Consider the following 15558-nt stretch of genomic DNA (forward strand, 5'->3'; position numbering starts at 1 on the left):
GTATGGGACCATTCAAAGGCTTTCTTCCTATAATGTGTTGAACTAGCTGGACCAAATATCCACATAGTGGAGTTGGGATGATTTACAAGGGCAGCCGCAAAAACGGCCAATGCAAGGACCAACACAGGACTTTTTAAAGGTCTACCTCAATGTTTAGGAGTTTACTGCTCACTGCAAATATGCTATAACCAAAAACATGCAAATCAATATTCACTATTTCTTACTTTGGGTAGGAAAAATCCCCTGAAAGTGATATCCTTGGTAGTTGCATGGGGGCCATTCATTGGAGTGATGTTGCCAAATCTCTGGATTTCGTGAAGTACAGCATCAGTATAGGGCATCTCTTTCCTGTGCTCTGCTCTGGGCTCAACTGAGCCAATCACTTTCTCAATTTCATCTTGGACCTTCTCTGGTGCCGATAAAGGAAAAAAAATATTTATGTCATTACAATTCAAGCACGCTTAGGAACAAATAACTAGTGATGTGCAGGTCAGGAAAAACTCAACCCACCCTCAACCCTAGCCCGCAAAACCTTAACCCACACCCAACCCTAACCTGCAAAAAGTTGCCATTGCAGGACCCACACCTAACCCGTGCCTCTGTAGTTCCGCTCTGTATGCTACTTCTGCACGCACCTTAGGTTCCAAGACTGGGAAACTTTGGGAGTAGAGGAAGAGTGTAATTCCCCAGACCCAACCTGAAACCGAAGCAGTAAGAGTGATCGGGTTTGGGCCCCCGGGGCCCACCAGGTTTTTTCCCAGTATCCCAGTGCCGGAGTCTAACCCTGGACATTCACCCCCACATCTCTCACTAAGTAGATTTCAGGCTGGGCCCCACAGACTCTGATGCAGGCAGTTAGTTAGTACAGAGAGGTAATGTTCCTTCCTTACTTTGGATTTCTGGATATTTCATCATTAACAGAAGTGCCCATCTCAGGGTCGTTGAAGTTGTCTCCATGCCGGCAGCAAACAAATCAAACACGAGAATTGTCAGATTGTCATCGTGGAAATATTTAGCAGAATGAGGTTTTTCCTACAACAGGCAGAACAGATAGCAGCTAAATGTATGCTGTGATACAGATGGAAAAAGGGTAAAAAACAAAACTCCACTTTAGGTTGTAAATGACAATTGAATTCAGCCCAGTCTTATCCACATAAATGACCAATAGCTATAGGGGAAGCAGACCCTGCGGTTGTAATGAGGCCAGTAGTGTAGAGGGCCCGGTAAGACCTTAATAATGAGCAATATCAATATATCTTGGTAGCATAGGTCAAGTTACCAATGTTTTGGGGCCCTAAATTGAATTTGCTCTAGGGGGCAGTTATGCCACAGTGAATGACATTCATTTCACATTTGGGGCCCCTATGACAGCTTTTTTGAGTGATGGCACCATGGTCGAAAACAAAGATCCAGACTGACTAATGCCCATGATCAGCCTGTGTATGACATTACTGTCCAATCAGAAAGAGAATGCAGCTGTACTATGGCATAGATTGTAAGCTATTGCCATCAGGGGCGGCACAGCCTACGGTATTAGTTTGTATAACAGCCATGAATGAGAATTCTTTTTGTAAGTATTTTTGTAAGATTCTTGGCTAAAGGTTGAGTCAAATGTATAATCAAGCAGTAGAATTCTTGGTGAATCAGGTGAAAGTGAGTGTAGGACCGGCCAGACCGGGGGTGAGTGAGTGTAGGACAGGCCAGACCGGGGGTGAGTGAGTGTAGGACAGGCCAGACCAGGGGTGAGTGAGTGTAGGACAGGCCAGACCGGGGGTGAGTGAGTGTAGGACAGGCCAGACCGGGGGTGAGTGAGTGTAGGACCGGCCAGACCGGGAGTGAGTGTAGGACCGGCAAGACCAGGGGTGAGTGAGTGTAGGACTGGCCAGACCGGGGGTGAGTGTAGGACCGGCCAGACCGGGGGGTGAGTGAGTGTAGGACTGACCAGACCGGGAGTGAGTGAGTGTAGGACCGGCCAGACCGGGGGTGAGTGAGTGTAGGACAGGCCAGACCGGGAGTGAGTGTAGGACCGGCAAGACCAGGGGTGAGTGAGTGTAGGACTGGCCAGACCGGGGGTGAGTGAGTGTAGGACAGGCCAGACTGGGGGTGGGTGAGTGTAGGACTGGCCAGACCGGGGGTGAGTGAGTGTAGGACTGGCCAGACCGGGGGTGAGTGAGTGTAGGAAAGGCCAGACCGGGGGTGAGTGAGTGTAGGAAAGGCCAGACCGGGGGTGAGTGAGTGTAGGAAGGCCAGACCGGGGGTGAGTGAGTGTAGGACAGGCCAGACCGGGGGTGAGTGTAGGAAAGGCCAGACCGGGGGTGAGTGAGTGTAGGACTGGTCAGACCAGGGTTGAGTGAGTGTAGGACAGGCCAGACGCGGGGGTGAGTGAGTGTAGGACTGGCCAGACCGGGGGTGAGTGAGGGTAGGACTGGCCAGACCGGGGTGAGTGAGTGTAGGACTGGCCAGACTGGGGGTAAGTGAGTGTAGGACAGGCCAGACTGGGGGTGAGTGAGTGTAGGACAGGCCAGACCGGGGGTGAGTGAGTGTAGGACTGGCCAGACCGGGGGTGAGTGAGGGTAGGACTGGCCAGACCGGGGTGAGTGAGTGTAGGACTGGCCAGACTGGGGGTAAGTGAGTGTAGGACAGGCCAGACTGGGGGTGAGTGAGTGTAGGACATGCCAGACCGGGGGTGAGTGAGTGTAGGACAGGCCAGACCGGGGGTGAGTGAGTGTAGGACAGGCCAGACCGGGGGTGAGTGAGTGTAGGACAGGCCAGACCGGGGGTGAGTGAGTGTAGGACAGACCAGACCGGGGGTGAGTGAGTGTAGGACATGCCAGACCGGGGGTGAGTGAGTGTAGGACAGGCCAGACCGGAGGTGAGTGAGTGTAGGACTGGCCAGACTGGGGGTGAGCTTGAATATATTGCAATATATGGACAAACAATCCCTGTTTTGCTTAAAGGGGAGGGCATTGCTTGGCAGCTTAATACACAGAATGGCTTAATGCCCTATATATATTGATAATGGGGGAGTGCAGAGGGGCTCTTGTTGTTGTCTAAAGGTTGAGACAGTTGACACCTCAATGCTGATTGGTGTTTAAAGAAGAAGAAAAATCATTTTGGCATTTTATTGCCAACAGAATCGCCACATTAGTTTGTTTAAGACAGCAGCTGCCAGTTTAAGTAGCTTCCTGCTGCAGCTCTAGCCATTATAGCTCAGATCACACATTGCTAGGGTGGGGGAGGGAGTTCTTAGCATTCTTGTGGGAGGAGGGAGCAGGAGAGAGTTGCGCAGACTCTGGCCCCAGGAATGAAGGATTTTTCTGAGAGAGGAAGTCTGATACCGGAAGAACATGTTTACAAAAAAGGAGACAAGAAATCCTGTGTTTCTTTTGATAGAGGACTTACTTAGTTTTTACCTTTTCTACTTCTTTAAAGGGTGAGCTGATTCCTACACATCTTTAGGTGACTATTCATAACACTCATTTATACAGGATAAAGGGTATGAATGCAGAATAAAGCCTACTGTACCTCCTGTTGCCTGGAAAGGAATGCATCAATGAGGTTTCTCTGGTCATTTATGTCCAACTCAGCTTTGTGTTTTGAAAAAGTCACTCTAATAAATTCCATCAGCTCCTGTGCGTTCTTATAAATGGTTTTGTGGCATCCGGGTACCCAACGCATTATAGAGGGGTAAGTGTTGTAGAGCTTTAAAAATATAAACCATGAACAGACATTATTATTAGTTAAATAGCTTATTCTTATATAGATGGGTACGTGGTACCCTTAGGTCAGTAAAACCCCCAACTGGTATACCTTAGACCCAGTCATATGGGGCTCCACACCCAGCAACTCCCGTTAGGGCACGTTACATTAGGGGGGCACAGACTTCCTGTTGGAGGAATCTCCACCAAAAAACAGATTCTTCAAATGCATACACTTTGGAAATGGTGGGTGCTGAATTTGATGGTACATGATTAAATCAGTAAATTCTTTAAATACTTTCCCAATCATTTGGTTGAGTACTTTGAAGTGTTCATAACACCCAGACGTAGTACTGCTTACCTTGGGCACAATCCCCAGCACTAGGAGAGCTTGCAATGGTCCCACACTCCAAGGATCTCTCTTTCCCTGAGCCATAATGCTTGAGTCCCTGTACTGGCAGCATTGGCACTGCAGGGTACTAACCTAATTGGCCTCCTCGTTGGAGCCTCTGACTGCTCTACTAACTACCCTGGTCCTGCCTCTCACTCCTTGAATGAGCTTACAAAAATAAACTTGCAATTACTTCTGTATTGGAACCTTCCTCAGTTTCAGGCCCTCCAGCACTACACTGCCACCTCCAGCCAAGTGGAGACCAAAAGAGAGCGAGCATGTGAGCTTCTTTTTTTCTAACCTAAGAGGAACCTAGCACCTTACACTGTCAAGGGATCTACTCCCCCTCCCAAGTGTAATTGAGCACCAAACTTAGCTGGCCAAAACCCTCCTGGAGAAACCAAAGAACTAAGGGTTGGCAAAATTTTACCCTACTACACCTATATATGTACCTACCCACCAACAGTATTCAATAACCCACAACGTTTGTTTATAGCATAAAATCTCATTTTTAATGTCTTGGACACATGGGGACTGCAGTCCAGCAACTTGTCAAACAAAATTGATTATACAGATATTAGGGCTCATTCACTAAGACCCCAAACACTAAGGAGACTATGTATTATGCTGTGTAAAATTAAAGAAAAATTGGGTAAAAACAAATTATGCTGATTTTAGGGTGTTTTTACACGGCGTAGCCGGGGGATTTTGTTGCCGATTTTTACACAGCATAATAAATCTGCCCCTTAGGGGGAGAAAAGCTTGGCCCCTAGTGCTCATTCAGGAGCAATTCTGTCCGGGGAACGTCTATACTCGAGGAGTACAAGGTGTGCCAAATATTTTTTAATCTAATCATCTGACATAAATGGCAGTACCCTTGTGTAAAGGAGCAAAATACAGTTACAGTTTGCTAAAGCCAGTGCTCTGTACATTGGCTGCCTATTGATAAGCAATCACATAATATTGAGTTTATATTGAGTAACGTACCAAGGCTATCGGGCTTGCCATAAGCCGTATGTTTTCGTTCACCAGTTTCAGGAGTCTCAGCAACGTTGGATTTTCATATTGAAATCGATGACTGAGTAAAATGGAAGCGATAATGTTGGCTGCGGCTGCGTTCATTATCATAGTGGTGTCAAAGGGTTTTCCTTCAGTGTAAACACACAGACATTTCAGCACAAATTCTGGTTCAACCAAAACGATTTGCCTTAAGTTCTGACCACAGCTGCCCAGATATTGCAGTACTAACCCAATTGGCCTCGTTGGAGCCTCTGACTTTGTAGCGTTCACAACACCCAGACATAGTACTGCCTACCTTGGAGCACAATCCCCAGAACTAGGTGAGCTTGCAATGGTCCTACACTCCAAGGATCTCTCTATCCCTGAGCCTTAATTCTTGAATCCCTGTACTGGCAACATTGGCACTGCAGGTACTAACCCAATTGGCCTCCTCGTTGGAGCCTCTGACTGCTCTACTAACTACCTCAATCTTGCTTTTCACTCCTAGAGTGAGCTATTACACTTACTGTACTTCCCCGTATTGGAATCTTCCTCAGTTTCAGGCCCTCTGGCACTAACTGCCACATTTTAGCACAAATTTTGGTTCACCAAAAATTATTTGCATTAAGTTCTGACCACAGCTGCCCAGATATTGCAGTTATCATGACCGAACTTTAGGAGCATCTGTGTGTATGGGCTCGCATAATGGTCACTTTAGCTAAACCATCTCTGTTGTGACCACCCCAATATTTGTCAGGCTGAATGAAAATAATAGAAGATCTGATGATCCATTTCGGTGCTTGTGTTGGTTTAGCAGTTTGACCAGTCATTGTGTTGGATCTGACCAACAAACAATACTGACCTCCGTAGGAGTTAAACTTTTGCACTAAATGATCACACTCTTCATTGATCTTGCTTTCTATCGTCTTCTTCCCCATTCCAAAGTCTCTTAGCGCCGAGAGACCAAAGCGTCTCATCACCTTCCAGTTCTCGCCATTGGAAAAGAAAATACCTTTGCATACGTTACAAAAAAAAAAAAATTTAGTCCATAAAATATAGATATTTAATGCATTTTCAGAGACTTCTATATAATAAAGGGCCTTATAATAAATCATCGCTACCGCAGCCCACTAATCTTCTCCTAGTGCTTCACTAATGTAAATCGCCTGTAGGAAACCATAGGGCTGATTCACTAAAGCTGGCCATACATGCACCAATAATATTGTACGAAACCTCGTTTCGTGTATGGCAAGTCGGCGAGTTGACCGATATCGCAGGAGGCTGCTGATATCGGTCGACTTGCCAATCGGGCCGGTTAAAAGATTTTGATCTGACCAAAATCTGCCTTCAGCGCTGAATCGGCAGAAGGAAAAAATCCTATTGTTTCTACCTCCTTATCTGCCTGTTTCAGCCCTGAAGGTTAGGGCGGATCTGACGATCTTTTGTGCGACCGACGGTCGCACGAAAGATCGTCAGATCGCCACATGTGTGGCCACCTTAAGGTGCGTTAAAACGAGCGCTATTTATAGCATGCGTTAAAAATGTTATCGTGTCTTATTTTTTGCGTCTTAACGCACGATTCACTAAAAGCATATTTGCGTTAATTTTCACGCAATGTTGTGTGCGTTATTTAAGTCGCGAAGACTATTTTTGTGCGGTATTTGACGCAACGCGCGCTGATTAACGCAGCGCGCTACTTGTCACACGCACACCATATTAGCCATACACGCCATTACATTCGTAAAACTACTGTTCTGAAAATGCCCATTTCCCTGCAAACTGGCGGCTGCATCACTCTGGGGCCAACACAGACTTGAATAAATCCCACTGCAAAGTCCATATTGTGTTGCCAAAAGCTCATGAACTGTACTTTTCTATAATTACCGCCTGCCCCAAGTAAGAGTTAATTTTTGCACAGACTAATGCGATATTTAGCGCATCTAAGTGTTTGTGAATCATGCGTTGGTATTATTTCTGCGCAAGAATTAACGCAACGCAGCAAAATTAACGCTAATTAACACATGCGATGTGCGACTTAACGCATGCGATAGTTTAGCTAATCGCGCATTTTTTTGCGTCTATTTTACCGCAAAAAAGCATGCAATAAGCGTTATCGCACTTTAGTGAATCAACCCTCATATGCGGTGCTTCGTTTTCCCAAAATCGGCCAGTTGCCTTGAGAGGTACTTCTAGAAAAATGAAGTGCTGCCAGGGTCGGACTGGGGGGGTGCAGGGCGCACCGGGGCTCCCGCTCCAAGGGCCCTGCAGGGGCCCCAACCCAGCGTCCTCCCGAGTGCGTGTAAATTTAACGCGTCAGGGGAGGAATGGTCAGGCATGGGGGGGGCGGCAAGGGTCAGATCTGGGCTGCCAGGGCCAACCGAGATTTTTCCCGGAGTCCCGGCGGCCCAGTCCAACCCTAAGTGCTGCATATGTTTTCAATTCCTATTCATCAAATCTGAAAGTTCTTACCGTGGCCTTTGACTACTTCGTCAAACAAAGGCAGGGCAGGCCGGTCAGCAAACTCATCGGGGTAATTGATAAGTGCATCTTTCACTGTATCGTAGCCGCACAGGACAACCATCTTCAATGGTCCTGCCCGAACGCTGAATATAGGGCCATACTTCTTAGATACCTGAAATTTAAAATAAAGGGCATGTGTTTTAGTTCAGTTTTTTTCTTTTAATAGGCATCTAACAGTAAACAATTTTAAAGGGGAACTCCACCTTAACACAATTTCAAACTTTTTGAAAAGTAAACATAATTTCAAGCAACTCTCCAATGTGCATTAATTAAAAAAATATGCAGCCTTTTCATGGTGTTTAATGGAATAATATGGTTTGGAACAGTTCGCTAAGCCCCGCCCCCTGTTCCCTAAGCTCCGCCCCCTGTTCCCCTGCTGATCTGGCTGGCTACTTTGTGACTCAAATAAAATGTAACAGTAGTCGCCTGTCCTCAGCCTTCAGCCTGCCTTCAGCCTGCCTCCTCCCAATCCCACAATTCCCTGCTGCACACGTGATGCCAATAAGGAAAGGAACATCCCAGTGCAATGCATTGTGGGTTATGTAGTTCCTGCATGCTGTCTGTAAGCTGTGGAGAAGTTGTTACAGTTCGTAACCTCAATGTTTTAGTCCCTCCTCCCCTGCCAGGAATTCAAATGTTGCAGAAAGAGAAGAACTGTTATAATTATTAATATAATATAAATATAATAATTCCAACAGAAGACATTTTACCTCCATCAGTGTTTTATAGGGTTGTCTCCTATCCATAAGGAGTAAATTGCCAATAACTGGAAGGGCTCTTGGACCCGGAGGGAAATTCTGACAAACATTCCTTTTCTTGCCAAACAAAACAAATCCCAGAAGAAGGCAAATAAAGGCTGAGAGGAGTATTGTCATTGGATCAGCGGCCAACATGGCTCCACCCTGACCTGTAGTGAGAAACCACAATAAAGAACATTTCATAATTATATTATCAGCTCAGATATAATCAAACATTCATATAGGCTTATTTATCAATTTTCAAGTTTGTGAATTCGAGATAAAACTTTTTTGAAAATTTTGAATGGAAAATATGGCCTGACTTTGCCTATGGCAACTCCCATTTTACATTCAAGTGTTTGGATATTTTGCACTTAATAAATATCAGACATTCATTTTTTTGGACCATAATTCGAATTCTGTGAGTTTTAGCACTAAAAAACTGTAATCGTGAAAAAGAATCAAATTTGAATGTTGGTAAGTCTCCCCCTTAATGTTGCAGAAGCCCCTGTGCTACCCCTGCTGTATGCCGCACATACTAAATATTATTTAGTATGAAACATATAACATTAAATATTACTCAGTATGCAGAAAACAATACAGGTATGGGATCCCTTATCCGGAAACCCATTATCCAGAAAGTTCTGAATTACGGAAAGGCCATCTCCCATAGACTCCATTATAAGCAAATAAAATGATTTTAAAAATAATTTCCTTTTCTCTGTAATAATAAAACAGTACCTGTACTTGATCCCAACTAAGATATAATTACCCCTTATTGGGGCAGAACAGTCCTATTGGGTTTATTTAATGGTTAAATGATTCCCTTTTCTCTGTAATAATAAAACAGTACCTGTACTTGATCCCAACTAAGATATAATTACCCCTTATTGGGGGCAGAACAGCCCTATTGGGTTTATTTCATGGTTAAATGATTCCCTTTTCTCTGTAATAATAAAACAGTACCTGTACTTGATCCCAACTAAGATATAATTACCCCTTATTGGGGCAGAACAGCCCTATTGGGTTTATTTAATGGTTAAATGATTCCCTTTTCTCTGTAATAATAATAATAATAAAACAGTACCTGTACTTGATCCCAACTAAGATATAATTACCCCTTATTGGGGGCAGAACAGTCCTATTGGGTTTATTTAATGGTTAAATGATTCCCTTTTCTCTGTAATAATAAAACAGTACCTGTACTTGATCCCAACTAAGATATAATTACCCCTTATTGGGGGCAGAACAGCCCTATTGGGTTTATTTCATGGTTAAATGATTCCCTTTTCTCTGTAATAATAAAACAGTACCTGTACTTGATCCCAACTAAGATATAATTACCCCTTATTGGGGCAGAACAGCCCTATTGGGTTTATTTAATGGTTAAATGATTCCCTTTTCTCTGTAATAATAATAATAATAAAACAGTACCTGTACTTGATCCCAACTAAGATATAATTACCCCTTATTGGGGGCAGAACAGCCCTATTGGGTTTATTTCATGGTTAAATGATTCCCTTTTCTCTGTAATAATAAAACAGTACCTGTACTTGATCCCAACTAAGATATAATTACCCCTTATTGGGGGCAGAACAGCCCGATTGGGTTTATTTCATGGTTAAATGATTCCCTTTTCCCTTTTCACTACATATAAATGGCACATCTTGGTAAATTACCACAGGGCAACACATAAAAAAGTTGTTACCTGAGTGATATTTCCCCTTCAAAGTTGCTGCAGACAGGGGTAGGGCTGGGAGGCTTCTGTTTATTTTCTATCCCCGGCAGGGAATTGACAGCTCAGACAGGATCGGCAGGAGTGCAGCCCTTTGACCTGCAAGGTAGTTATAACAATACTGTATATTCAGTAAGATTATAATAATTATTATACCCATTTTACACCCCCCCCCACACACACACACACAAACAGATATTCATATGTATCATAAATCATAGATTCCCATTCTACTTACTTGGCAGGGACTTCACATTCCCACATTCCCACAGTCGCCCTGGTTAAAGAAATACTCACCTAAATATCCCCACACCTCACCCACAAGCAGAACTTTGTTCACTTTTGTCACATTGGGCCGGGGCTTGAACCAGTTGCTCTGCAATCAGTTCAGCCGAGTTTATAAATAATAAGTAACTTGAGCTTCACGGAGTTGCATTATCACTGGAGGAGTCTCTTGTGGGCGGGGCTAACACACATATACAGCAACATGGGAAGAGAGCTCACTATTCTTAAAGGGATACTGTCATGATTTTCATGGGGTACTTCATTGGGATATCACTCCAACTTGCAGCACAGCAGTAAAGTGTGCCTGAGTCTGAGCTTTCAGAAGGAGCCAGCGCTACACATTAGAACTGCTTTCAGCTAACCTATTGTTTCTCCTACTCCCATGTAACTGGAGGAGTCCCAAGCCGGACTTGGATTTCTTACTATTGTGTGCTATTCTGATACCTACTGGGAGCTGCTATCTTGCTCCCTTCCCATTGTTCTGCTGATCGGCTGCTGGGGGTGAGGGGGGGATATCACTCCAACTTGCAGCGCAGCAGTAAAGGGTGCCTGAGTCTGTAGCGCTGGCTCCTTTTGAAAGCTCACATTAGAACTGCTTTCCAAAACGATCATAAACGGCGGGGAAACCTTTCTGACTTCAGTGCATGATTTTGGAAGGGCTCAATGGCACTCTGCAGCTCCAACCCGGCCCAAGGAAAGTCTCCCATAGGGCTCAATGGCACTCTGCAGCTCCAACCCGGCCCAAGGAAAGTCTCCCATAGGGCTCAATGGCACTCTGCAGCTCCAACCCGGCCCAAGGAAAGTCTCCCATAGGGCTCAATGGCACTCTGCAGCTCCAACCCGGCCCAAGGAAAGCCTCCCATAGGGCTCAATGGCACTCTGCAGCTCCAACCCGGCCCAAGGAAAGTCTCCCATAGGACTCAATGGCACTCTGCAGCTCAGCCCCAGCCCAAGGAAAGTCTCCCATAGGGCTCAATGGCACTCTGCAGCTCCAACCCGGCCCAAGGAAAGTCTCCCATAGGGCTCAATGGCACTCTGCAGCTCCAACCCGGCCCAAGGAAAGTCTCCCATAGGGCTCAATGGCACTCTGCAGCTCAGCCCCAGCCCAAGGAAAGTCTCCCATAGGGCTCAATGGCACTCTGCAGCTCCAACCTGGCCCAAGGAAAGTCTCCCATAGGGCTCAATGGCACTCTGCAGCTCCAACCCGGCCCAAGGAAAGTCTCCCATAGTGCTCAATGGCACTCTGCAGCTCCAACCCGGCCCAAGGAAAGCCTCCCATAGGGCTCAATGGCACTCTGCAGCTCCAACCTGGCCCAAGGAAAGTCTCCCATAGTGCTCAATGGCACTCTGCAGCTCCAACCCGGCCCAAGGAAAGTCTCCCATAGGGCTCAATGGCACTCTGCAGCTCCAACCCGGCCCAAGGAAAGTCTCCCATAGTGCTCAATGGCACTCTGCAGCTCCAACCCGGCCCAAGGAAAGTCTCCCATAGGGCTCAATGGCACTCTGCAGCTCCAACCTGGCCCAAGGAAAGTCTCCCATAGGGCTCAATGGCACTCTGCAGCTCCAACCCGGCCCAAGGAAAGTCTCCCATAGGGCTCAATGGCACTCTGCAGCTCCAACCCGGCCCAAGGAAAGTCGCCATACCAAAGCTTGTCGCACAAATTGTCGCAAAGTATGAAAAAGTCACGCAAATTTACAAAAATATCGCAGAAAATACGCAAAAGTTGTAAACTTTAGGAAAAATATGAATTTTTTGTAATCAGACCTGTCATACTTTTATAAATGTGCCCCACTGTGTAATAACACTCCATTTAATACAGGTGTGAGAAGGGAGTGGTAGGTCAGCCCCACCCTCCAATTATGGTACAAATCCCATCATGCTCAGTGAAAAAAAGTGAAGCAAAAAATATATCTTTTTACAATCTCAATTAAACAAGTACAAGTCCGTAATCCAGTGAATACGTATTGAATACATTACTGCTCCATAGTCCAATCCATAATCCATGTTGTGTTGAATACTGTGTCAATTGCTGTAATAAATAATAAAATCCATTACTGTATTAAATCGACACCGTCCGCCCACATCTTGGGTCTGAATGTCCACCAAATAAAACACGGTGAGGGCAGTGAGGTTGGGGAATGCCCCTAGTGATGGGGTAATGGCAGATTCTGTTAATGCCTATAAGAGGGGCCTGGATGAGTTCTTGAACAAGCAGAATATCCAAGGCTATTGTGATACTAATACCTACAGTTAGTATTAGTGGTTGTATATATAGTTTATGTATGTGAGTGTATAGATTGGTAGGTGTGGGTTAGGTGTGTTGGGTTTACTTGGATGGGTTGAACTTGATGGACACTGGTCTTTTTTCAACCCTATGTAACTATGTAACTATGAATGGGAATGGATAAATGTCCTCTCCAGACTGCAGAACCCAAACTGCAAAATAGAACTCATTTCAAGAGAGAGAAAGTCCAATTGGTCAACATACTAGCGTCAGGCACGGGGCAAAGCACAAACAGTATGGGGCTTATGGGTCCTAGTTCCGCTAATAGCAGGGGTGAGATCAGGTTCCACCCCAGGAGGCGCCTGGAAGGTGAAGTTCTGCAGGATGCTTGTGAAGAACAGGAACAGTTTCATTTTAGCCAACGTCTTTCCGGCACAGCTTCTGCGGCCTAATTTGCAGAAACAACAGATATTGGGGGTTTGTAATGATAGACATAGAATACACATCAATAGGAGTAGAAATTCTCACTTAACAATCCAATAATGTTCATTAGACCCTCCATTGCATTGTAAATGTATATTGTGCATTTTTCAGAAGTAACCTCTTTTGTAAAATATTATAATTTACCAAGGAGTTTTGTGACCATATAAACAGGTCAAGGAACTCCGAGGTGACATAATATTGTCATATTTTTCAACAACAGAGGGTTCATAATTTATTATAACAAAATTATTATAGTAAACAAGTTTCAGTGTGTAATGTGACAAATTACATCAATAAGCACTGAATATAACTAATGACATCACTAAGTTTATAAGAATATAATTGACAGGATATTCGTAGTTCTTGTGTATTATATATATATATATATACAGTTCCGATTTCCCTATGGAACCAAACTGTAAATTATATCCTTATAAACATTGCTTAGTGACGTCACCAGTTATAATCAGAGCTTAGTGATGTAATTTCTGTCACATGACTTAGAAGTCATCTCAGAGTTCAGCCTTGTACTTTTATATGGTCATGGAACGCCTTGGTGACTTATAAAATCCCTATATTTTACAATAGGGGGTACTTTATTCACTATATATTATAAGGAACCCCTCGGGGGCTTATAATATCCCTATATGTTACAATAGGGGGCACTTTATTCACTATATATTATAAGGAACTCCTCTGTGACTTATAATATCCCTATATGTTACAATAGGGGGTACTTTATTCACTATATATTATAAGGAACTCCTCGGGGACTTCTAATATCCCTATATGTTACAATAGGGGGTACTTTATTCACTATATATTATAAGGAACTCCTCGGGGACTTCTAATATCCCTATATGTTACAATAGGGGGTACTTTATTCACTATATATTATAAGGAACTCCTCTGTGACTTCTAATATCCCTATATGTTACAATAGGGGGTACTTTATTCACTATATATTATAAGGAACTCCTCGGGGACTTCTAATATCCCTATATGTTACAATAGGGGGCACTTTATTCACTATATATTATAAGGAACTCCTCTGGGACTTATAATATCCCTATATGTTACAATAGGGGGTACTTTATTCACTATATATTAAAAGAAACTCCTCTGTGACTTATAATATCCCTATATGTTACAATAGGGGGTACTTTATTCACTAAATATTATAAGGAACTCCTCGGGGACTTATAATATCCCTGTATTTTACAATAGGGGGTACTTTATTCACTATATATTAAAAGAAACTCCTCTGGGACTTATAATATCCCTATATGTTACAATAGGGGGTACTTTATTCACTATATATTAAAAGAAACTCCTCTGTGACTTATAATATCCCTATATGTTACAATAGGGGGTACTTTATTCACTATATATTATAAGGAACTCCTCGGGGACTTATAATATCCCTGTATTTTACAATAGGGGGCACTTTATTCACTATATATTATAAGGAACTCCTCTGGGGCTTATAATATCCCTATATGTTACAATAGGGTGCACTTTATTCAATATATATTATAAGGAACCCCTCGGGGACTTATAATATCCCTATATGTTACAATAGGGGGCACTTTATTCAATATATATTATAAGGAACTCCTCTGGGACTTTTTTTTTGTCGCGGGCGACTAATCCCCCCCGTGTGCCAGAGCCCTAACTCATCATTTGGAACTGTATTAACAATAACAAAGCCCAATGAATTATTGTTGCCAGAAGGTATATCTGAGACCCTAAGGGCAGTGGCAGATGGGGAGATTAGTGGCCCCACAACAAATCTTTGTTGTCAGGGGCGACTAATCTCCCCGCAATGCCATCCCACCGGCAAGAATGTAAATCACTGGTAGGATGGCTTACACATTGCTGCAATGTCCTGAAGTTGTCCTGAGAGGAAACTTCGGGCGACTTCATCGCAGCGATGCATATGCCATCCCACTGGCGATTTACATTATAGCCGGTGGGATGGAATTGCGGGGAGATAAATCATCCACAAAAACGAAAGTTTTTGGGTGCTATTATAAGACATCTTTACCCCAACAAACAGTACATGTCGTCATTGACTGCTTTAGGTCATGAACATCTATGCTCAAAAGATCAGGCACCTCAGTGAGATACACATCAAATTGCCCCATACCCTGCTAGTGTCATGTAAATGATCAGAGATTAGTTCTATCCCATTCATTTTGGACATTCTTATAAATCAGTCTCCTCACAATAAGGACAGATAAACTCCAAACCCTGCTCACTGCCTTTGGAAGACACCTTGTAGATAAGTCAGGTACTTGTAGTCTACTTTAAACTCTATTGTCTGCCTAGACATAACATTATAGCAACATCCTTACCCCATAGCGGGGGTGGCCAAGACGTCGAACGTGGTCCACTAGTCGATCCCCCCTGGATTCCTAGTGGACCACAATAAAGCTGGGAGATACGGAAGTACAGCGTGAATGCGTACGTATGCTGCGTCTTG

General features: G+C 44.1%; 1 protein-coding gene across 3 annotated transcripts in view; it reads right to left on the bottom strand.

Annotated features, from left to right (window-relative positions):
* The window catches only part of LOC100494435 (cytochrome P450 2K6), a 212256-nt gene extending 201748 nt beyond the window's left edge, over positions 1–10508 (bottom strand). Inside the window, exons 1-9 of one of the 3 annotated variants that reach the window (XM_031903021.1) lie at positions 10378–10506; positions 10054–10179; positions 8319–8515; positions 7558–7720; positions 5951–6100; positions 5077–5237; positions 3526–3702; positions 891–1032; positions 225–409 (exon numbers count right to left, since the gene is read on the bottom strand). In XM_031903021.1, the coding sequence (XP_031758881.1) occupies positions 225–409; positions 891–1032; positions 3526–3702; positions 5077–5237; positions 5951–6100; positions 7558–7720; positions 8319–8501 (1161 nt within the window). In that variant the 5' untranslated portion in view covers positions 8502–8515; positions 10054–10179; positions 10378–10506. Of the gene's footprint in view, positions 1–224; positions 410–890; positions 1033–3525; positions 3703–5076; positions 5238–5950; positions 6101–7557; positions 7721–8318; positions 8516–10053; positions 10180–10318 lie in introns of all 3 variants that reach the window. The other 2 variants (XM_031903022.1, XM_002933592.5) reach the window with 2 other exon arrangements.
* Positions 10509–15558: the final 5050 nt, after the last annotated feature.

This window comes from Xenopus tropicalis, chromosome 5 (genome assembly GCF_000004195.4).
Source record: "Xenopus tropicalis strain Nigerian chromosome 5, UCB_Xtro_10.0, whole genome shotgun sequence".
NCBI lineage: Eukaryota > Metazoa > Chordata > Amphibia > Anura > Pipidae > Xenopus > Xenopus tropicalis.